Raw genomic sequence first — 25,193 nt, 5'->3', positions numbered from 1 at the left:
AGGAAAATTTGATTTGGAGGAAAGAAAAGATTTCTGAAACCAGATACAAACTAGCAGTTAACCCCAAAGGAGAAGATTGACAAACTAAACTATATTAAAATGAGGAACTTCTAGTAATCAAAATACACTATAAGAGAGTAAAAGCAAGTCACAGAACAGAGGAAGATATTTGCTACCCATGTAATGTACACAATGCTTCTTTCCAGAATATAAAAACAATTGTTACAAATCAAGAAAAACAGAGACAGGCAGCCAACAGAAAAAAAGGCAAACAGGCATCACACACACACACACACACACACACACACACACACTAAATTACTAATAAACATATAAAAAGATGCTTACCCTCAATGTTCAGAGAAATGCAAATCAGTGCCACAATGAGATATCTCTACACATTCACCAAATGACTAAAGTTAAGAGGTTGACAACACCAAGTGTTGAAAAGGTTGTGGATCAACTGGAACTCTTAAACTAGAACTGGCTTCATAGGCATGTAACCTGTACAATTGCATAGGGCCCTGCTTTCAGAAGGACCTCGCATTTGACTTAATGTTCAACTGTCGCCATTTTGCAATTCTTCATAATTTTTCCTTTGAACTTGTGTTTTATAAGTGAAAGCACAACGGAGCATGAGCAGAAGAGTTACACACAATATATAAGCGTGTACACTCTTCCATGCCAACCATTTGCATTTAGCATTCAGGCAGCCCCATTAGTGCAGAATTCTATTAGACCTGTAATGCATGGGAGTTAGGCTAGATTGAAACCAGTACAAGATGAAATTCCCTGGCGGTCCAGTGGTTAGGACTCTGTGCTCTCACTGCCGATGTCCCGGTTCAATCCCTGGTAGGGGAACTAAGACCCCACAAGCCTCACGGCATGGCCAAAAAAAGCAAAAGCAAAACAAAACAGTACAAGATAAATGTGTTACATCTGCAGCTTAGTAAAGAGAAAGGGAGGGAGGGTGCAGACAGCTGAAAGAGGCCAAGCTTTCCTTACCAACCAGAACTTACTTTGCAGAAAGAATGGTGTTCTAAGAAACATGAATGACCAAGGAATCCTATCATAACTTTTAAAATTTGTGTTACTTCCCAGCATTAGCCAACCACTTACACTATAAACGAAGATATAGAAGGAAAGAGAGATAGCACAACTATAGTTTGTTTTACCTTTAGTCCATCCTTATCCGGAAGCTGAAGGTAGAGAGTGTTGGTAGATTGTGCACATATCAGGAAATGAAATAAAAACATTTTGAGTTAATTTCATGCAGCTTTTCCATAGTTGAAGTAAGAATGAAATACATAAGCATGTACAAGCTATGAAATACAAATTATGTAATTTTGATGATTCCACACATGAGTTTGCATTTAAAACTGGCATTGCACAATATAAAGATCAATGGTAAAATCTGTGCTAATAACTTTAAATGATATTTTTTTCTTTACTTAAAATGACATTAAATAGCAAGTTAAAAAATCATGGCAGGCTTCCCTGGTGGCACAGTGGTTGAGAATCCACCTGCCAATGCAGGGGACACGGGTTCGATCCCTGGTCAGGGAAGATCCCACATGCCGCGGAGCAACTAAGCCCATGCGCCACAACTACTGAGCCCACGCGCCTAGAGGCCGTGCACCGCAGCAAGAGAAGCCACCGCAGTGAGAAGCCCGCATGCAGCAATGAAGACCCAACACAGCCAAAAATAAATAAATAAATTTATAAGGAAAAAAAAATCGTGGCAAGTCAAGAGACTGCAAAAGAAACAAAAAAGCTTTCTGTTTTAGTACATTTAATGGGACTTCTCCCTGCCTTTTAAACAAGGGGCCCCGCATGTTTATTTTGCACCGGGTTCCACACATCATGTAGCTGGCTCTGCTACTGCGACTGTATATGGAGAAAGCCCTTTGGAAAATTGTTTGCCAATATCCACCAAAGCTGAACATATACAACAAGGCCTATGACTCAGCAATTCCACTCCTACATGGAGTATACGCTCAACAGAAATGCATGCATATATTTGTAAAAGATGACCAAGAATACACATAGCAGCCTTATTCATAATAGCCAAAAACTAGAAACAACCCAACTGACCACTGTTGGTAAAATGGATTAAAAAATTGTGGTATATACTTGCATAGTTTCTACAATGAAAATGAACAAATTACTACTGTATACAACATGAATGAACTTCACAAACCTTATGTTAAGCAAAAGAAACCAAATACAAAGAATATGCACTATGAGATTCTATGTAAAGTTAAAAAGCAAGCAAAAGGGGACTTCCCTGGTGGTGCAGTGGTTAAGAATCCACCTGTCAATGCAGGGGACACGGGTTCGAGCTCTGGTCCGGGAAGATCCCACATGCCATGGAGCAACTAGGCCTGTGCACCACAACTAGTGAGCCTGAGCTGTAGAGCCCACGAGCCACAACTGCTGAGCCTGCACGCCTAGAGCCTGTGCTCCGCAACAAGAGAAGCCACCACAGTGAGAAGCCCTCACGCAGCAACAAAGACCCAATGCAGCCAAACATTAATTAATTAATTAATTAATTTTAAAAAGGAAGCAAAATTAACCTGTGGTCTTAGACATCAGGAAATTATCTTTGGGGAGTAAGAAGGGATAAGAACTGGGAGAAGGCACTTAGAAGGACTTCTGGCTGATTACATATGTTTACTTGTGATAATGTAGCAAGCTGTTTATACTGAGGGTTTGTGTACTGTTTAGGGTATTGTACTAAAATTTTTAAATTGTGTTTTTAAAAGTGACAAAAGTTGTTTGTTCCCTCTCAGTTTAGATAAGAAAGTTACCTTATGACAATAAAGCACTTAATTGCAGATATGGAATCCAATAACTCAGTATCCTCTATTTTTTTTAAGCTTATATTTTCAAGAACAAGTTTATTTGTTGTCGTTGCATTTTGTTTTGTTTTGTTTTGGTTTTTGGTTTTTTTTGGCCACACGGCTTGTGGGATCTAGTTCCCCGACCAGGGATTGAACACCAGCCTTCAGCAGTGAGAGCACAGAGCTCTAACCACTGTATCACCAGGGAATTCCCTCCTCTATTCCTTTAAAGCTGAAATTTCATACAGAGTGCTTTGTAAATAAAGTCACTAATCTAAACAAATTTCAGTGGTTTTAAAGACCTATCTGCATCTCTCCTCTTCCTGCATCTTTCCTCTTCTTTCTTACTGTCTCTTCTTCTTTCTCCCCTCCTTTTCATTTAATATGTTTGTTCTACCAACTACAGGCTAAAATCTCTTCTAGATTATTCCCAGACTATAATAATTCTATCCTATTCCTAGATTGACTTGAAAACCTTTTTTTTTTTGGCTTTTAGATAATAATCTGCGTTCAACATTGAAGGAAGTAGAGACTTAAGCTGCTACTATCTTAAAATTTTTTTTTAGCTTTAGAGTTTTATCTATAACTCAAGTTTAGGGACCAGAGCAGTAGAGGTTTACAAATCTCATGAATTACCGAAAAAGAGCATGGGCTTTTAGAGCTAAATAAATTTGAGTCTGAATCCTAGCTCAATCACTCACTAACTTTCAAGCACCCAAGCTTATATCTCCAGGCCTGGATTTTTTCTACTGTAAACTAAGAATCAGAACACCTAAACTGTGGGTTTGCTGGAGTATTAACATATGTAACGTTGGAGACAACATGCGTAAAGCACTTAACTCTGTGATAGCAAGTGCTCTACTATCTCACCCTCACTGAATCTAAATAGGTAGGATTTGAGAGTTATTAAGGAATGGGGAGAATGTTAGAAGGAGGGAGGAAAAGCAGGCATTAAGCATGGCCAGAGGTAGAAATGAACACAACCACCATGAAACAGACTTTAGAGAAACTTGAACAGTAGGCCTTTATTATGTAATAGAGAGTCACTAAGGAAGTAATGTGATGAAAGCTCTGTTTAATGTAGCTTAATTTGGAAATAAAATGGATTGGGAGAAAGCTAGGCTAGAGAGGCAACACAGTTTTGAGGTTAAGCCTCAATTTCCTCATCTGTAAGATGCAGATGGCACAGATACCTACTTCAAGGAGCCCTCATGTGAATACATATGTGTGGTATAATAAAAAATTATTTTGTTTTTGTTCTCGGTTCCTGGCACAGAGCTTCAAAACACCTTGGAATTTCTGGAGTGATCAGAGTATCTTTTGTTATTCACAAAGAACCCCTTTCCTCCATATCTGAATTTATGCTAATTCATGAGGTGACTTAGGTGGGCCTTGAGATAGTTACGAGGAAGGGACTGGCCAAGCCAGAAAGACCAAGCTTGTGATTAGAGGGTTGGAACTTTCAGCCACACCCTCCTAGATCTTGAACTCAATCAAGTGGTTGATGATTTAATCGATCATGCTTGTGTAACAAAATCCTAGATAAAATCTCTGAAACAGTGAGGCTCTGGGAGCTTGTTGGTTGATGAAAGCATCCGTGTCCTGGGAGGATGGTACACCTGGAGGGGACAAGGAAGCTCAGGACCCTTCTAGACCTTGTTGTGCTGTTTACCTCTTCATCTTGCTATTCATTTGTGTCCTTCATAATAAAATGGTCATCATAAGGATAGTGTTTTCCTGAGTTCTGTGAGTTGTTCTAGTGAATTATCAAATTGGTGGGGGCTGGATTCCGGGAACTCTCAAATGTGTAGTCAAATAGGCAGAAATACAGGTAGATTTGGGATACCTAAGACTTGCAGCTGGCATCTGAAGTGGGGTTAGTCATGTGGGACTGAGCCCTTAACTTGAAGGACCTGTATTAACTCTGGGTAGTTAGCATCAGAAATGAAAGCCTTTGACCTTAACTTGTGGGGTCCATGCTAACTCCAGTAGTAAGTATTAGAATTAGATTCACCTGTAATACACTCAGTTGGTATCAGCATATTGTAGTTGGAACACAGTATGTAAAGTACTGACACAGCGCCCAGTACAGAGGAAGTGCTCAGTAAATGATAGCTGTAATTATTATTGGCTAGAGGCAAAATCATCACTTTTTTCATTTGTTAGACATTTGTTGAGTAATTACCCTGTGCCAAGCAGTATGCAAGGTACCCAAAGATGACTAGGGCTGTCCCACTACACTCCAACCCTCAACAAGCCCACGGGGAAATAAAAACAACAACAAAAAGTGATGATGGAAATAAGTACTGAGTGTTATAGAACCAAAAAAGGAATGATTAACTTTGGGGAGGTTATAAACGGCCTCACAGAGTGTTTTAGTTTGCTAGGGCTGCTGTAACAAATTACCACAAACTGGGGTTTAAAACAATAGATGTTTCTTTTCTCACAGCTCTGGAGGCCACAAGTCAGAAATCCAGGTGTCAGCAGGGTCAGTTCCTTCTAGAAGCTCTTAGAATCTGTTCTATGTCTCTCCAGTGGCACTAGGCCTTCTACCTTCTGTGTCTCTATGTCTAAATCTCCCTCTTCTTATAAGGACACCAGTCACTGGATTAAGGCCCACCCTCATCCAGTATGACCCCATCTTAATTTGATTGCATCTGCAAAGAATTTGTTTCCAATTATGGTCACATTTAGAGGTACCAAGGGTTAGGATTTAAGCACATATTTTGGTATTACACAAGTCAATTTACAACACAGAGGTGGTGACTTCTCAACTAGTCTCAGTGTTTAAGTATGGGTTCACCAGGCAAGACATACTCAAAAAACACAAACATTGGCCTCCCTGGTGGCGCAGTGGTTGAGAGTCTGCCTGCTGATTCAGGGGACACGGGTTCGTGCCCCGGTCTGGGAAGATCCCACATGCCGCGGAGCGGCTGGGCCCGTGAGCCATGGCCGCTGAGCCTGTGCGTCCGGAGCCTGTGCTTCGCAACGGGAGAGGCCACAACAGTGAGGGGCCCACACACCGCAAAACAACAACAACAAAAAAAAACACAAACATGAAATAACTAGTAAAGACAAATTGGAAAAGACTCAGACACTTATGAGAGACATTACAGAAGAAAAAATTTTGTGACTTATTGAATATAGCACCTAGCACAATGTCTGACACAGCAGTTGCTCAGAAATTCTTTTGAATATATCAATCAATTAATGAAAATTACTAAGAGTTCCCTTGCCATGTCACCGGAAACAAGGAGTTGATTTTTCAGAAAATGATCAGTTTGGGGCATGTTGATTTGAGATGAAAGCAAAAAACTTAAATGAAATAAATAAAGACTGGAGACAGGAGTGAGAAGGGAGTCTGCAGGGCGGGCTAGGGCTGAAGACACAAATATTAGTGTGCGGTTTGCGGGGCAGAAATTGAGACACAGATGTAGAGAACAAACATATGGACACCAAGGGGGGAAAGCAGCGGGGGTGGTGGTGTGATGAATTGGGAGATTGGAATTGACATATATACACTAATATGTATAAAATGGATAACTAATAAGAACCTGCTGTATAAAAAATAAAAAAAATTTTAAAAAAAGGCACATGCAAAATATATATATATATATGAGTGTAGTCTACATAGAGATAATAGATGAAAATGAGAGTATATGAAATCTCCAACATCTGGAATAAAAAGATCCAAGAATTCAGCCTGTGGGTGCATAGTACAGGCCAGAGGAAGAGTCAGTTAGGAAAACAGAAGAAACAATCACAAATATAGGAAGAAAATACCAAGCATCATCATAGAGGAAAAAAAGGCAAAAATTCAAGAAAGATGATGTGATGAGAAACTAATGCTCAGAATAAGCCCTGAGGCCATTTGATTTGAAAAATTACTAGTATCTTTAGACCCAAATATGCTGGATATTTTCATATACAGACTTGTTATTGCTTTCATTATCATGACACCAGATTAAAATCTTAAAAAGTTAAGAACAATGAAATAAATTCAGTACAAGTACAAGAGGAACTATGACCACTATGAAAGGCTACATGATATAGATAACTAATTACCAAGTGTTGTTAGGATGTGTACTCTGAAACCTGATGATGTGGCATTGTTTCTTGAATTTACGTGCAGAGGGTTTCCTATGAACTGAAATCTGTGTCATTCCCCCCACCCCAATTCATATATTGAAGCCCTAACCCCCAGTATGGGTGAATTCAGAGAAGGGGCTTCTAAGGAGGCAATTAAGGTTAATGAGGTCACAGGGTGTGCTGGAGAACGGAAGGGACAAAACGTATCCACTGAACTAAGAATGCATTTTAAGACTGAAAAATGAGGCAGGGTGCTCCATACACTCGATGGATCAGTTTATTATAGGGTTACTCACAGGGGGTGATTAGTTGGACCACAATCTGGAAGCATTCAAAGCTGCACTCCACACAGCTGAGGGGCCATTGGGACAATTTTATAGGGTTATGGGGGTAGGTGCTTGGAAACAGGATGTGTACTCCTAGATTTATGAAGGGGTTACTAGTCTCGAGGGCACAGGGAATACGTCAGCAACATTTTTCATCGTTTGGGGACTAACAGAGCATAGAGGCTACCTGGACCTAATGATCACTAAACACTATCTAATAACTACAAAGCCCTTGATGACAGAAAAGAGATTCACTACACAGTACAGCCCTAGGTAGGGTCAGTGGAAGGACAGGAGGAACTGAACAGGCCCAAGATGGCCCAGTTATGCTAACAGCCATGCAGGGTGGGGCCCTGATCAGATAGGATTAGTGTCTTTCTAAGAAGAGACACCAGAGTGTTGCCTCCCTCCCTCTCTCTCTCTCCCTCTCCCTCTCTCTGTTTGTGTGCATGCAAGTTAGGCAAAAGTTATTCTAGAAATACATTCTGGGATGAAAAATACTGTGAAAATAATTTGAAAAGGAAATAGTGAAATGGGATGAACCATAAAAGTGCTGGAAAAAATTATTTTCTATAGTTGAAGGTTTTCTAATCATAGAGATAATACGTTAACTTTAGTAAGTTTAGAAAACACAAAGTAAGAAAATAAAATCCCCCAAATCCTTTCTATCAACGCTAAAAGGATAATTGTTAAAATTTTAGTATTTATTATGTTGTGAAATAATAGATTTTTAGAAAAATGTTTTGATACCTTAAATGGGAAAAGGCTGAGTTACAAGACAATGCAACCCTAATGTTCTTTAAAAGTACAGAGAGAGACAGAGAGAGGAAGAGAGGGAGAAAGAGAGAAGGAACTGGGGGAATAATTATTGCATGTTATTTTTGTGAGGTCATTTTGATGAAAGCCCAAGAAACCATTGAACTTTCACTTTTTAAAATTACCAAGTAATGCACACTACAAATGTTCTCACCCCATTATTGATCTTTACCCTATTCCTGAACCCCAGGGCACCTATGACCCTCTAGAATAAGGCTCAAGGATGAGATGAAACTCAAAGACGATATAGGTTAGTGATCTTTGTTTCAAAAATTATTTCTGAAACCAGAAAATTCCCTACGACCCACAAGCCTGTGTGTCCTTTGAACATTCATCCTTAGGGATACTGGGTAGATAGCTGCCACCAACATAGCTGACTCATACATATTAAGAGCTGTTACCTGCCTCACCTGCTTTCTCTCACCTGTTTCTAGATTTCTGAGACTTTGATGCCCATGCTTAGCTGGAGCTTCACCACTGATAATACCATGTATCTGTGCCATTGTCACTTTGGCCTTCAGGGTTTCCTCAGCATCTCCGTTTGTAATCTTGGCAGTTCATTACTCTCTTACCTCCAGCTGGGGTGGAAACACTTTCTTCTTCTAGTGTCCAAATCTTGAGGGGGAGGGGTGGCTCTAGAGAGCATTCCGTGGCAAAGGGCTAGGTCATAGTGTGAAGCAGTTTTGCGGTTTCACCACAGCCCTCTCTTCACTAGAAAGCGTGTGTGCTGGCAGGGGGTCTGAGTCTTCATGGATTCTGGTGCAGTCTCATGCACGTCTAGTGCAGTCTCAGGCACGTCTCATGAACTTCACATTGCTTCCACCCACACTGCCAGAGTCATTCTCTACTAACATTCATTTTCTCTCAGGGACCCAGTTGTCTCTCTCTGCAATCCAGTTTCCATGCCTATCTCACATCCCACAGATATAGCTGTAAATGTACATTTGAACTCCAGTTTTGGACAGGGGTTAGTTTCCCTCCCATAGGTTTCAGGCCCTCAGCAAAATCAAGGAGTAATACCAAATGTCTGTTCAGTGAATCAGGATGCATTTAGCTGCAAATGACAAGATCCTTGGTTTAAAAACTGATTTAATAAGGGAATTTATGTCATATAATTATAAGTCCACAAGCAGGACATTCTCCAGGCATAAAACAAATGAGCAACTTAATGACCTTATCAAGCATCTGGTTCTTTCTCTAACTAGACCATCCCTAAGACTTACTTCATTCTAATATGATCTCTGTGTGGTTGCAAAGTGGTTCCAGAGATGGCCAGAGCTCCCGCCTGTTCTTATTCAGATCAAGAAAGAGAGAAATCTGAATGAGATTTGGTTCCTGCGGCCATGAATTATTGCCAATTCCAGTCACATGCCAGCGTGAATCTGAGTACATGGACCATAGCAATTTTAAATATGGAGGTCAAGGTAGACCTTAGCCACATGGGAAGAGCATACCAGGCAAGGGAATAGCAAGTACAAAGGCTCTAATGAGGGATTCTGCCTGCTGTGTTCAAGGACCAGCAAGGAGTCAGTGTGGCTACGCAGAATGAACCAGGAATCATGATCAGAGGGTAACAGAGTGGAGGGGGAGTGGCAGAGAGAATGCAGCACATATGAAGAATCGGATTTTTCTTCTGACTGAAATTAGAAGCCATTCTTGGTTTCTGAACAGAGGAGAGGCCCAATCAGATTTGATTTAAAAAGATCAATCTGGCTGCAGTGTTGAGAAAAGCCTGTAGGAAGCAATAGTGAAAGCTACTTTTAGTTAAGGGACAACTACAGTGATCTGGACAAGACATAGTGATGACTCAAACCAGGATGGCGGCTGTGGAGGTGGAGAAAAGTGTCAGGTTCTAAATATATTCTGAATAGAGTCAGCGGGATTTGCTGGTGGATTGAACATGGTCTGTGAAGAAAAGGAGGAGCCAAGGATGACTCTATAGTTTTGGGTTCAAGCTACTGGAAGGATTCAGTAACCTAGATAAGGAAGAATGTCGAAGGGCAGGTTCAGGAGGCATGATCAAGCGTTCAGTTTTGGACATGAGTCTGAAGTTCAAGAGAGAGGTCTGGGCTAAACATGTACACTTGGCAGTGCTGGGTAGATAGCTGGTAGTTAAAGCCTCGAAACCACCTGAGATCACCAAGGGAGTAGGTGTCAATGGAGAGGACTATGGACTGAGCCCTGTGGCACTCTGACATTGAGTTAAGGGAGAAGTGGAGAAATAGCAAGGGAAGCTGAAGGGTGACCAATGAAGTCAGGGAAAATGTAAGAGAATGTGGAAGATAAATGAAGAAAGTGTACAAGAAGGAGGGGGTGATCAACCGCGTCAAAAACTACTAGTCGGTCAAGAAAGATGGGGACTGAAACTTGTCTATTATCTTCAGCAGTGATATGGACATAGGTGACCCTGAAGAGAGCAGTTTTAATGGAGGAAGGTGGGACAGATGGCCCTAGTTACAGTGGATTTAAGAGAAAATAAAAGGAGAAAAATTAGAGATGAAATAGTCAACTCTTTACTACAAAAAGGAGCAAGGTAATGGGATGATTGTGGCATCAAAGGGAACAATGGGGGCTTCCCTGGTGGCGCAGTGGTTGAGAGTCCGCCTGCCGATGCAGGGGACACGGGTTCGTGCCCGGGTCCAGGAAGATCCCACGTGCTGCGGAGCGGCTGGGTCCGTGAGCCATGGCCACTGAGCCTGCGCATCCGGAGCCTGTGCTCCGCGACAGGAGAGGGCACAACAGTGAGAGGCCCGTGTACCGCAAAAAAAAAAAAAAGGGGACAATGGTATCAAAAAAGTTTTTTGGTTTGTTTTAAGATGGAAGAAATAACTTCATATTTGTATGCTGATAGAACCGATCCAGTAAACAGTGAGAAATTGTTGATCTTGCAGAGCGTGCGAACAGCTGCCCTTAATGTCTTTGAGTAGGGGACAGGAGATGGGATCTAGTGCCCAAGTGAAGAGATTAGATTTAGGAGCCTAGATAATTGATCCATGGGAAAGGTGGTGGGAGGGGGAGTGCATCTTAGTACAAATGCAGGTAGCTACCGTCGATGTGGTAACGAGATCCTGTGGAAGTTTTCTCCTGGTGCATCAGTACTCTCAAGATCATCAGCTGAGCATGAGGATGGGGGAGAATGTGATGGGACTGAGGAGAAAAGAGACGCCATATACTAGTTGTCAAGGAGATCAGCAGAGTAAATGGACTAAAGGCACAAGTGTGACTGCCTGGCAGCATAAAGGACCCACTTGAGAGCCATGACTTTGATTTTAAACTGAGTCCAATTAACAGGGTTTTTATTCCCCCTCCCCCTTCCAGCTACATTCAGGTGTATGGGTGGAGCTCAAAATTGGAAAACTGGATTTCATCAGTATGGTAGACTTGCCAAGGGAGTTCAACAAAGTGAGAGAGGAGGAAGAGAATGGACAGCATGTGCAAGGGAGGGATTATAATAATTGAGTGTGGACTTTATGGATAAAGAGAAAAGTAAGAACGTCAAGAGGTTGGGGCCAGAGAGGAGGTGGCAAGATTTTGGACTTGGTATCCAGACAGAGGTAGGGGTTGTTGGGGTCAGAGTACTAGAGGATAGGGGATGTACTATTAATGAATCTTGAGCAGATTAATGAAATAGAATTTACGGACGGGGGTGCAGTTATTGATAATGAGAAGTTCTAGGGGATGAGTAAGTGGCTGAAATAGTGGGGAGGAGAAAATCACTGGAGAAGACATATCGAGGAACTGAGAGTCCAGGGTATGAGAAAGATCATCATCTATTCTACATATATTCTAAATCACCAAGGATTAAGAAGAAATTAGCACTGGAAAGAATTACAGTAAGCAGGAGCTACATAGCCTAAAAATGAGGAGGAGAAATTGAGGTGGGGGAGAGCAGTGGATGATGGCAACAGTGAAGAGTAGTGAGTGATACAACCTGATGATATAAAGTTCAAAGGTCAAAGACAGTTTTAGGGAACAGGGAAGAAGCATGGTCTGATACTGCCAACATTGAAAATGCAAGAAATTTCACATAATCTATACATAGATTTCGCATAGTCTGGCTTTCACATAAAATTCTTCCTTCTCTGTAAATCAGAAGATCTGGCAAAGCAATCCGTGCTGACTGCTTCACTCAGCAACAGTGATTTCCTGGCTCCCTGGCGTATTTGAGTTTGGCTCCCCTGTTCCAGCAATTCAAGAGCTACTAGATTAGCTTCCGTTACTCAGCTTATTCAGGTAGTCCCTTTGAGGGGTATAGGGCTTCTAAAGCGTGTACAGATTGGCTGTAAAATTTTAGGCATTTGAACAAAGCCATGTGAACATTGAAAACAGGGATACAGAAACTCTTGCCCAAACGATGTTGGTTTTACCAATTTTCAAGTACATTTTGTGGAATATTTTACCTGGAAATTCAGGTAGCTACGAAATGACGGTGCATCATCACTGTTGATCTCTAGAGGGCGTCATTCCCCAAAAGTACAAATCGGAAAGGTTGCAAACAGGTGTTGATATTTTTCAGCGGAAAGCCATCGTCCACTCTTCAGTCCTTCAGGCTGGGATTTTTCTCACCACTTTCGAAGCATCCCCTCTTTTTTGGCAGTGGCATTCGTATCATGCCTGCGGTGGGATATTACAGCATAAACGGTAGAAGATTTCAAAACAATAGCCAATTTTACTTAAACTCCCTGTTGAAAGCAAGAGGAAGATTCTGTGAAGCACTTTGAGGAAGGAAAAAGTGGTCGAAAAATGCTTCATCAGGAAAGCCCATGGACAAGAGAAGGTAGTAAAACCAAATAGCAGTTTGGACAAAGGACAGCCTCTAGAAGAAAACGACCACACTCTTATTTCACTTCGTTCTCTCTTATGTTTTTCTGTTCTTGGTATCTAGGTTCATCTTTTTCCAATTATTATTTCAGACATACACATTTACCTGTTTAACTTCGGTAAAAGTTGGGAGGAAAATGTGCCAAACGTTTAGAGTGGCTGTCTTCAGCTGGGGGGGGGGGGCTATGAGTGATTATTTTCTTCTTTCAGGTTTTCTGGGTTTTCCAAGTGCTCCTCAAGAAACAGGACAAAACGAAATAACTTTGTAAAAAGAAGTCATGACAGGTCATCTCATATCCATCCAGGCCAGGTCGAGGGGGTGGCGGACTCTCCATCAGTTCTGAGCTTCTGGTCTTTCTCCACCTCTCACTCTTTGCTTGGTCTCATCACTCACGTCCCAAAGCCGGAGGAGCGAAAGGACTGTTTAAAACTGAAAGCCAACCTGCAGGGGGAAGCCGGAGCCGGGCGAGCCAGCGCCGGGCCGGGCCGGGCGAGCCCAGGGGCCTCTCCGGGGAGCGGCGCTGTGTGTCACGTGGGGCCCGCCCAGGCGCGGCCCGGACTCCGCGCGTGCGGCCGTCTTAGCAGCCGTCGTGGAAGCAGGATTTCCGCGGTTGTGCAACGGCATCGCGCTTCTCCCTGGCCCGGCCCCTCCTCTCCGGCAGCCCAGCCATGGCCTGGACCGTGGCGGCGGCGGCGGCGGGGAGCCGCGGGGCCCGCGGCGCGCTCTCGGCGCACACGCTCCTGTTCGACATGCCGCCCGCGCTGCTGGGCGAGTTCTGCGCTGTGCTGGACAGCTGCGACGGCGCGCTCGGCTGGCGCGGCCTCGGTGAGTGTGGCCCGGGCGGCGGGGGCCGTGAGGGGCGGCGGGGGCCGTGAGGGGCGGCGGGGGCCGTGAGGGGCGGCGGGGTAGCGGCGCCCACGCTCCGTCCGACGTGCGGCCCGCAAGGTCCTCTGCGCGGACTCCGGGGGTCCTTGATGCGAACCCGCGCTTTCCTCTCTCGCACTGGGAGCGACTCCCCAGGCCCACCCCCGAGCTCCCCCTTCGTCACTGAAACTTCGGGTAAGATTTAAGTGACCGGAGCCTTGGGGAAACCAGCTCCCCCCGTGAAACCATCTAATGTTTCTCCACGATTCCTGCCTTGCTTGGTTCGGAATATTTTCAATAAGAAACGCCTGTGGGATATCTTCCTGTCCTTTCAAAATGACCCCCAGAATATAATTTTCGTATGAAGACATGTTTATACCTTTAAAATATTTATCGTGTGGTGTTTTCAATGCACTCCCCTTAATTACACTTCAGGTGAAATGCTAAAGTAAAACATTATTTGTAATTAACGTGGCTCCCAGTTTGCTTAATTAAATACACCTTGCTTATTTACCCAATCTGGTGGAATGAAGTTTTAGGCTAGAGAGTGGCTTTTTAATTTAGTCTAGCAAGTTGGCTCCAAGACTTCATTTTCTGCAGGCTTTGGAAAGTTGAGCAACGGCCTGTTGGAAGTGTTGAGTGTGATCAGAAATAATTCAGGCAAAAATCTGTAAGTACGTGCGTTCATGGTTAGATTTGATACCCCATGATGTCGCAATTAATGTTAGTGGAAAATAAACACAAATATGTCAAAGCAGCTTAGCCTTAATTCTCTGAAATAGCTATTATTCTTACCCAAAATAGCAGAAGACCAAGGAGGAAGAAAGTTTAATTTGCTGTTGGTGAACAGTATGGTCACACTTTATGGAATGTGGCATTGGGTTTCTAGTTGTATAAAGATTCATTATAGGCTCTGTAATTTTATATTGTAGCCCTTCAGTAAAAATCAGGAAACTGATTTCTGGAAAGCATGGACATTTCTAGTATGCATTTGAGACATATCCTTCCCACACTAGATCTTTTTGAAATGGTTGACGGCATGGCAGTTTTTGCACCCGTTGGTTTCCTAGAGGCACTGAATTTGTAAGTGAAAAATGTTTTTAGTCCAGTCCATGGTTAGTGAATGGACTGAGTAGATATCATAAGTGCGTGAAGTAGGTTGGTATAGACTGTGAAAATATAAGAACATATGTCTCATCTGAAACAGTGAGTACTCAGCCCCAGGTCACTGCTCCTTTTCAGGAAGTTCAGCTCAGTGTTGCTGAATCTTTTCTCTCCGACCCCCCTCTCTCCCTCCCTCCCTCCCCCCTCTTACTCAGCATTGAAATTCAGATATTCATTCATTACCTACGTTGTTTCATAAACCCTTCCAATGCCCCTGTCAGGCAGGCGCTGTTACCATCATCAGTGTTTGAACAGGTGAGAAAACTGTGGTGCACATTGGTTTAGTAACTGGCCCAAGTCAACAGCTGGGAAGTGCGAAGGGAGGACTTGAAGCACATTATACAGGAAGGATGAAGCATATGAGGACTCTTTGGACTATATTCTAAATTTTTCTGTATATTTAAATCTGTTCTGGGACTTCCCTGGTGGTGCAGTGGATAAGAATCCGCCTGCCAATGCGGGGAACACGGGTTCAAGCCCTGATCTGGGAAGATCCCACACGCCACGGAGCAACTAAGCCCGTGCGCCACAACTACTGAGCCTGCACTCTAGAGCCCGAGAGCCACAACTACTGAGCCCACGGGCCACAACTACTGAAGCCCGCGCACCTAGAGCCCGTGCTCCGCAACAAGAGAAGCCACCGAAATGAGAAGCCCGTGTACCACAACAAAGAGTAGCCCCCTCTCGCCGCAACTAGAGAAAGCCTGCATGCAGCAATGAAGACCCAATGCAGCCAAAAAAATTAAAAATTAAATCTTAAAAAAAAAAAACCTGTTCTAAACAATAAAGTCTATTTAAAATTAAAACAAAAAACACATAGACTCTGGAGTCTGTCTACATTTCCCTCTGTGACTTCCTCAGGGTCACAAGTACTGCTGTGTTCTTCAGCTGCATCTCACAGACTCCCTAGAGTACAGCCACTTCTGCCATGAAAGAACCATTCAGTGAACCATTTCAAACATGCAGCCCCATTTTCCTAGTAGTGGAAATAACTGAAGATCACCAAAATGAGAACAAGCAAAGGCTTGTCAGGAGTCAGCTTCCATGGCTTGCATTTGACTGAGATGTAAAGGCAAGCAGAGGATTGGAAAAGCTTTATAGCTGAAAAAGAAGCTTCAGGTATGCCCTGATTGGAGGCTGTTGGCATGGGGAAGTTGTATGCAGGCCAACTAGGAGTGGGGAATTCTATTTAATTAAGAGTACATATTTGGCTTTCTCCAGTTGGCCCTAAATTGGAATTGGGGCAAAAATTAGGAAAGCTATCAGCTATTAATGAAGCCTTGGTTATTTGGGACCAATTGCTATAAGGGTTATTGTTTGGCTTTCTGGACTAGTTGCTACAGATAGTAGTTTGACTTCCCAGACTGGCTACTCTAGATAGAACATTGGCTTCCTGGGCTGGTTGATGCATGTTGTGGGTGAGAGTTCTGTTTGTATATCTATCTGGCCATTGTTCCTTTGTATATTTGTTCTCTTATAGGGGAAGAATCTAAACTGTTTACTCCTTCATACTCCAGCTATAATTCATTGTGTAGGGGGCTGTGTCCCTGCTGTCTGGACCAGAGACCTGGAAAGGACCAGCTGCTTCATGAATTGTTGGCTCAGCAGAAAGGGAAGGCTGGCTCCGTTCCAGGTGGTTGAGGGCAACTGCCTGTGGTTAAATAGGCTGAGTTTCTCCGTTGGCACAGTGAAAGGAAAAAGGGGGGAAAGAGGTGCTGGGAGGGAAAACTTGACCTTAGAGGGCAGAAGGGGGAATATTGGAGGACTGAATCAAGAAGACAGTTTCTTTTATGCTCAGAACAGCTGAAAGCCTGAGGGTACAGAGGGTCCAAAATTCGATATAGAAAGCAACTGTCATAGTAATGGGCAAGAGAAGAGAAAAGCAGTGGAAGAGATTAACCAAACTAAGTGTTGGTTCTCGAGCTTATCATGATTCTTGATGATGGTGAATAACAAGCTATGTTTGCAAAGGCAGTTCAGACAAAGGCAGATCATATGGTGGCCTATATGGTATAATCAGTGTATACAGGATAAGGTAGACAGGATGTTAACAAACAGGAATCACCTGTGCAGTCTTTAAAAGCTACAAATGCCCAGGCCCCACCCCTGGAGCTGTTGATTCAGTAGGTCTGGGTCAAGGGTCCAGCATCTTTCTGTTTTTTGCCAAGCCCCACGGTTGAATCTGATGCACAGCCTGGTTTGGGAGCCATTTGCTTAGGCCAAATTCTCTTCTTTAATAACATCTTATTGTAACAGTTACTTAACTGTAGTGACTGTACTTAATTCTATCTTTAAACACATTCTACCTATTAATCATTAAATCACTTATATTTTATTGTTATTGAAAATGGTGTAATCACAAGGTAATATATTCTCTGGTTGATGTTGATGATTTTATGGCTTTATAATGAAAGTAGGACCACTGTAGAAAATGCCATTATCTTATACTACCTCAAAGACATAACGTATATGCAGAGCCTCTGGTGACAACTGATTTCATTACATTACCTTAAACTAGTGTTTAAATTGTTTGGAGCAGCTCACACTGTAAAACCTCTCAACACTTCAATGAGAGAGGAACCCTGCTTACAGATACTATGTAATAGGTTGTATTCAATTTTCTTCCTCTCAAAAAGGGAAAGAAAATTATCATAGAAATTATTATTAATCACTTTAAAACAAATTAGATGTAAAATCACATTAAATATGCATTTGAATATTTAGTAAAGATTTAAAACAATAATAATTACCACCATCTTTTGAGTGCACACTATTTGCTAGACACTCTGTGCTAAGCACTTTACATGGATTATCTCATTATTTATCACAAAAACTCTGAGACAGGTACTCTACTTATTTCCATTTTATAGATAGGAAAACTGACTCTCAGAGAATTTAGGTAACCTACCTCAAATCATAGTCTAGTATGTTGCAGACTAGGATTCTAACCAGATTGTCAGACTCCAGAGTCTATGTTGTTGTCTTTCTTTAATTTTAAATATACTTTATTGCTTAGAACAGTTTTAAAGTGACAGAAAAATTTAGAAGATTGTACAAAGCGTCCTCATATATTCTGTCCTTCCCATATACTCTGTACCCAGTTTCCCATTATTAACATCTTACATTAGTATGGTACATTTGTTACAATATTGATACATTATTATTAAATACAGTTCATACTTTATTCAGATTTCCTTCGTTTTTACCTCAAGTCCCTTTTGTCTTCCAGGATCCCATCTAGGATATCACATTTCACACATTTCATTTAGTTATCATGTATCCTTTGGCTGCCTTTGGCTGTGATAATTTCTCAGACTTTTCTAGTTTTTGATGACCTTTACAGTTTTGAGGGGTACTGGTCACTACTGATCAGTGCTGATCTACTGTTGTGTAGAATGTCCCTCAATTGAGATTTGTCTGATGTTTTTCTCATAACTAGACTGAGGTTGTGGATTTGGGGAAGGCAGACCACAAGAGGTAGAGTGCCATATTCGTTACATCCTGGAAGGGGAACACACTGTTTACATGACTGATCACTGTTGACGTTAACCATGGCTGGAGTAGTGTCTGTCAGGTTTCCACACTGTAAAAGCGGTCTTCCTCTGCGCCCCCTCCCACCCCTTTCCATATTATGCCCTTTGGAGGGAAGTGACTATGTGTGGCCCACACTTAAGGAATAGAGAGTTATGCCTCCCCTCCCTGAAAGTGGAGTAGAACCCATGTTCTTCTGACCACCATGTCATTTTTCACATCTTACAATGTTCTGTCTAGATCAAACTTCTACTCTTCAGTTACCACCCCTTTTTCTGTTCCGCTTTATGGTAAAATTCCTCAAAAGGGCTGTTTACTCTCCATTTTCTCCATTCTCCCTTGAACCTGCTCCAATCAGGCCTTCACCCCCCACTGCACTGCTCCATTGAAATTCCTCTTGTCCAGAGTCACCATGGCTAAATCCGACAGTCAGTTCTCAGTCTTCATCTTATTTGACACAGCTGATCACTCCTTTCTCCTGAAAGCTTTACTTCCCTTCTAGAACATTACACTCTTTATTCTATTCTGTTCTTACAGGTTCCTCGTTCTCTCTCTCATCTCTTAGAATGCCCCTGGGATTAGTCCATGGACCTCTTCTCTTCTGTTTATCTACTGTACCCACTATCTTGTCATTGCCATCTGTGTGCTAATAACTCCCAGATTTCTTGCCAGGGTCTCTCTCTTGAACATCAGCACCATCTACCTAGTCCATCTATTGGCCTACTTGACAGACATCTCCAACTTAACAGTCCAGAAGTACTGCCTTCCCCCAGAGTTTTTCCCCATCTTAGTTAATGGCAACCCCATCCTTCATTTTTTCAGGCCAAAATTATTAGTCTTCTGTGACTTCTTGCTTTCTCTCACAAACCACATCCTGTGTCTCAGCAAATGCTGTTCACTCTGCCTTCAGGATCTATTTAACAATCTGACCACTTCTTATCACTGTCACCACAGCCATCCTTGTCCAAACCACCATCAGATTCCACCTGGTTAATTTCAGCAGTGTTCTAACTGGGGTCCTTGCTACTGCATCTGCCCACCTCAAGTTTCTTTTCAACACTGCAGCCAGTGAGCCTGTTTAACATATGAAGCACCTTATACCATTATCCTATTCAGAACCATCCAGTAGCTTCCCATCTCACAGTAAACACCAAAGCCCTACATTGCTTTTCTCACTTCTTTCTTCTTCTTTGTTCAACTCCAGATAAATTGGCCTCCGTGGACATTCAAGGAATGTTTTTCCTGTAGGTAACCTTGAGGCTTACTTCTTCACATCATTCCTGATTTTGATTACCTATTTACACACCCTAACTATGCTTTTAAAATTGATACCTCTGTGCTCCCTTATGCTCTTTCACTGCTTTATTTTTCTCTGTGTCACTTATCATTCCTCATATACTTTATATATATACATACGTCTATATTTCTTTGTTTATTGTCCATCTAGAAATAAGCTTCATGAGGGCAAGGATTTCTGTTTGCTTGTTTTCTGCTTATTCCTCTAGGATCTAATATGGTACCTGGTACAGAGAAGGTATGCACTAAATATCTGTTGACTGAATGAATTAATGAATGAACAGATGTCTGTTAAACATTCTTTTTGGGCAGAATCTTAGACAAAGTTTATACTAGATACAATGTCATGGCCCCTGCGTGCAAGAATTTTCCAATTTAACATAGGCAACAGAACAATAGAGATGCTATAAAGTTTAACAAGGGAAGGAAGTATGGGAAAATAGTACTGATGACTCCCTGAGTGTGGAATTGTACAGCTTCTGAGTTCCAGACTGAAAGACTGGTGTTGAGGGTGGACTGTTCTTCACTTGTCTCCCAGAAGTCATTAAAGTTTGATCCTTCCCTGGGTCTGGGATTGAGAGAGCAGGACAGATGGAAAGATCTCTGAAAAATCATGCGCAGGCCTTCCTGTTTATCAAATAGGAGTCCTACTCATGTAGGGGGTAAAAAGTACACATAAGCTTAAGTATGGACAAATATTATTTCTTGTAAAATGTATGACCTAGTGGGTGTTAATGCTATGGTCTGTAAGAGGAGTTGAGCTAAATTATGCTTTTGAGTTTTGTTTTACTTTTTTAGGAATTAAAAATATCTTTTAAATCCTCAAGTTTTTTTTTTTTTTTTTTTTAATTGCCTAATTTGTTTGTGTGCTTTGTGGGGGGAAAAAAAAGCCATCTTTTCCTCTTACCATTTTGTTATCTCAAAACAAACTTTGCAAGAGCGCAGACAGTTTCCTAGGGGTTTTGGCATGTGGTTATATGCAAATACAAAGATTCCAAATAGGGTATGTTGCGTTATTCTAAAAAACCCCTTCATAGACATATTTGCATGTGGAGAGTGATTTCTACAGCTGAATTCCCCAGCGTTAGCACTCCTAGATAGTCCTGCCCTCTCAAAACAGAGCCCTGAGAACCTTTGAGCATTGAATGATTATTAAGCTGTCACTATTTTCAGATCAATTTATTTCTGGACTTCTCAGGTCAACTTTTTTGGCTTACATTATGCCAAGATGTCTTTCACACAAAAAAATTGCCTTCCAAAAAATGATTTTAAACTGTGTTTAAGTACAGCATATTTTTCCTGATTTATCTTTTCATGTAGAAGGCTCTTCACTTTTACAACACAACAGTCATTGGGAAGTTCACTCTTTGTTTAGGACTATTAATAAATAAAGATCTACATTCCGGCAGGAACAAGTAAGGAAGGACTAGAGAAAACTTTGCACGTTGAAGAATATAACAGGAATTAAGGGTTTGCATTCCTGTCGCATCATATTGAAGCTATTGTTTTACAGAATTTGATCTAAATGAATTATACATTTTATGGATGCTAAGAATACTCTTTTAGTGGTGTTTCTATTCCCGATGCATCATCATTGGAGAAAAGCTATTAAGATTGTACGGTGAATCACCAGTTCGGGAAAGAGAAAACATCTCATTTCCAGTCCTGGAAGCAACCCATGCTTTCAGGATCCATTTTCACTGAGCTGGGTCAGTTTCAGCACTGTCAACTATGTACTCTTGGAAAACACCTTTGTCTAATCTAGCTTTCCTTAGACTTAGTGCAAACTCAGAAACCTTTGCCCCCGGGGTCAGTGTTAGGGAACTGTAAAAACCTCAGCTCATTTGGCATCTGTTCATTCACCCTGCAGCTAAATCTTAGAGATGTGCTCAAGGGAATCATGGCCTGTTGCAATTTTTTTGTTTTTCAACATACGTAGTGGATTTATTTTTATTTTTCTTATTTGTTTATTTTTTACATCTTTATTGGAGTATAATTGCTTTACAATGGTGTGTTAGTTTCTGCTTTATAACAAAGTGAATCAGTTATACATATACATGTGTCCCCATATCTCTTCCCTCCTGCATCTCCCTACCTACCACCCTCCCTATCCCACACCTCTAGGTGGTCACAAAGCACTGAGCTGATCTCCCTGTGCTATGCGGCTGCTTCCCACTAGCTATCTACCTTACTTTTGGTAGTGTATATATGTCCATGCCTCTCTCTCGCCTTGTCACAGCTTACCCTTCCCCCTCCCCATATCCTCAAGTCCATTCTCTAGTAGGTCTGTGTCTTTATTCCTGTCTTACCCCTAGGTTCTTCATGACATTTTTTTTTTCTTAAATTCCATATATATGTGTTAGCATACGGTATTTGTCTTTCTCTTTCTGACTTACTTCACTCTGTATGACAGACTCTAGGTCTATCCACCCCATTACAAATAGCTCAATTTCTTTCTTTTTATGGCTGAATAATATTCCATTGTATATATGTGCCACATCTTCTTTATCCATTCATCCGATGATGGACACTTAGGTTGCTTCCATCTCTGGGCTATTGTAAATAGAGCTGCAATGAACATTGTGGTACATGACTCTTTTTGAATTATGGTTCTCTCAGGGTATATGCCCAGGAGTGGGATTGCTGGGTCATATGGTAGTTCTATTTTTAGTTTTTTAAGGAACCTCCATACTGTTCTCCACAGTGGCTGTATCAATTTACATTCCCACCAGTGGTGCAAGAGGGTTCCCTTTTCTCCACACCCTCTCCAGCATTTATTGTTTCTAGAGTTTTTGATGATGGCCATTCTGACCGGTGTGAGATGATATCTCATTGTAGTTTTGATTTGCATTTCTCTAATGATTAATGATGTTGAGCATTCTTTCATGTGTTTGTTGGCAGTCTGCATATTTTCTTTGGAGAAATGTCTATTTAGGTCTTCTGTCCATTTTTGGATTGGGTTGTTTGTTTTTTTGTTATTGAGCTGCATGAGCTGCTTATACATTTTGGAGATTAATCCTTTGTCTGTTGCTTCATTTGCAAATACTTTCTCCCATTCTGAGGGTTGTCTTTTGGTCTTGTTTATGGTTTCCTTTGCTGTGCAAAAGCTTTGAAGTTTCATTAGGTGCCATTTGTTTATTTTTGTTTTTATTTCCATTTCTCTAGGAAGTGGGTCAAAAAGGATCTTGCTGTGATTTATGTCATAGAGTGTTCTGCCTATGTTTTCCTCTAGGAGTTTGATAATTTCTGGCCTTACATTTAGGTCTTTAATCCATTTTGAGCTTATTTTTGTGTATGGTGTTAGGGAGTGATCTAATCTCATACTTTTACATGTACCTGTCCAGTTTTCCCAGCACCACTTATTGAAGAGGCTGTCCTTTCTCCACTGTACATTCCTGCCTCCTTTATCAAAGATAAGGTGACCATATGTGCGTGGGTTTATCTCTGGGCTTTCTATTCTGTTCCATTGAACTATCTTTCTGTTTTTGTGCCAGTACCATTACTGTCTTGATTACTGTAGCTTTGTAGTATAGTCTGAAGTCAGGGAGCCCGATTCCTCCAGCTCCGTTTTTCGTTCTCAAGATTGCTTTGGCTATTTGGGGTCTTTTGTGTTTCCATACAAATTGTGAAATTTTTTGTTCTAGTTCTGTGAAAAATGCCACTGATAGTTTGATAGGGATTGCATTGAACCTGTAGATTGCTTTGGGTAGTATAGTCATTTTCACAATGTTGATTCTTTCAATCCAAGAACATGGTATATCTCTCCATGTATTTGCATCATCTTTAATTTCTTTCATCAGTGTCTTATAATTTTCTGCATACAGGTCTTTTGTCTCCTTAGGTAGGTTTATTCCTAGATATTTTATTCTTTTTGTTGCAGTGGTAAATGGGAGTGTTTTCTTGATTTCACTTTCAGATTTTTCATCATTAGTGTATAGGAATGCCAGAGATTTCTGTGCATTAATTTTGTATCCTGCTACTTTACCAAATTCATTGATTAGCTCTAGTAGTTTTCTGGTAGCATCTTTAGGATTCTCTATGTATAGTATCATGTCATCTGCAAACAGTGACAGCTTTACTTCTTCTTTTCCAATTTGGATTCCTTTTATTTCCTTTTCTTCTCTGATTGCTGTGGCTAAAACTTCCAAAACTATGTTGAATAAGAGTGGTGAGAGTGGGCAACCTTGTCTTGTTCCTGATCTTAGTGGAAATGCTTTCAGTTTTTCACCATTGAGGATGATGTTGGCTGTGGGTTTGTCATATATGGCCTTTATTATGTTGAGGAAAGTTCCCTCTATGCCTACTTTCTGCAGGGTTTTTATCATAAATGGGTGTTGGATTTTGTCGAAAGCTTTCTCTGCATCTATTGAGATGATCATATGGTTTTTCTCCTTCAATTTGTTAATATGGTGTATCACATTGATTGATTTGCGTATATTGAAGAATCCTTGCATTCCTGGAATAAACCCCACTTGGTCATGGTGTATGATCCGTTTAATGTGCTGTTGGATTCTGTTTGCTAGTATTTTGTTGAGGCTGTTGCACTTTTAAAAAGGAAATTCAGAAATTAATAAAAAGAAAAATGGGGAATAGAATTATGTCGGAAAGCTGACATCCCCTGGAACTTGAAAGGTTAACTCCAGATTTCCTTAATAGTTATAAACTGTTCCTTTCCTACTATGAGAATTGTGAGCCATGAAATGTTTATACCTTTTTATGTGCAAATACTGTATATGGGACTCCTGCTGCTATTGCCGCCAGATGGATCTTCCAAAAACTAAAGCTTCCATCTTTGCATCACCTCCTCAGAAATCTTAGATTGGCCCCGTTTACTTTCAGGGAAAAATTTTAAGTTACACTGACACTCAGGGCCTCTGTCTGTCATTCAGCAGATACATATGGAACGTCTGCTATGTGCTGAGCACATTCCTATGCAGGTAACACGGAGACTTCATGGAGCTTGTTCACCTTTTCTTTAAGTTGAACCCTCTGCTCTAAGCATAGTGGTCTCCTCTTTGCCCCCTCATGCCCTTTTCTTCATTTCTGGAGCAACTCTCCATCTGACAGGCTCTTCCCTCTTCCTTCATCTGACTGAAACCTTGCCCCAGCCCCCTGCTGTTGCAGAGTCAGCTGATGTCCCACTACCTCATGCTCCTTCCCGGGCTGTGGTAGCCCACACGGACTTCTTCTTTCTTCACCCCTGTTAAATTACATGCATGTCTTATCTCACAGAGTCAAAGTGGAAAGAGAACTGTTTTAATAAGGGAAAAAAAAAGTCCTGCTGTGTGTTACATAAATTGTTCATTTATATGGTACATTATGCCTCTATAAATGTTAGCCAGTTGATTTACTAACAAAGTAGAAATCCAAATTTTCCCTTTGCTGAAATTTGATATTTAGCATTCCCTTATTGGGACGTTCATTTGGAGACTGGGAAGTGTT

The 25,193-nt window shown here is 41.5% G+C and overlaps 1 protein-coding gene across 2 annotated transcripts in view; it reads left to right on the top strand.

Annotated features, from left to right (window-relative positions):
• IRAK3 (interleukin 1 receptor associated kinase 3) overlaps positions 1 to 25,193 on the top strand; it is a 65,237-nt gene that overhangs the window by 2,097 nt on the left and 37,947 nt on the right. Inside the window, exon 1 of one of the 2 annotated variants that reach the window (XM_030866363.2) lies at positions 13,565 to 13,721. The exons of the other annotated variant lie outside the window; for it this stretch is intronic. Coding sequence (XP_030722223.1) covers positions 13,565 to 13,721 — 157 coding nt within the window. Of the gene's footprint in view, positions 1 to 13,564; positions 13,722 to 25,193 lie in introns of those variants that run through there. 2 annotated transcript variants of the gene reach the window in all.

This window comes from Globicephala melas, chromosome 10 (assembly GCF_963455315.2).
Source record: "Globicephala melas chromosome 10, mGloMel1.2, whole genome shotgun sequence".
NCBI lineage: Eukaryota > Metazoa > Chordata > Mammalia > Artiodactyla > Delphinidae > Globicephala > Globicephala melas.
The sequence above is the reverse complement of the archived record's forward strand: the minus strand, read 5'-3'. Positions and strand labels throughout refer to the sequence as shown.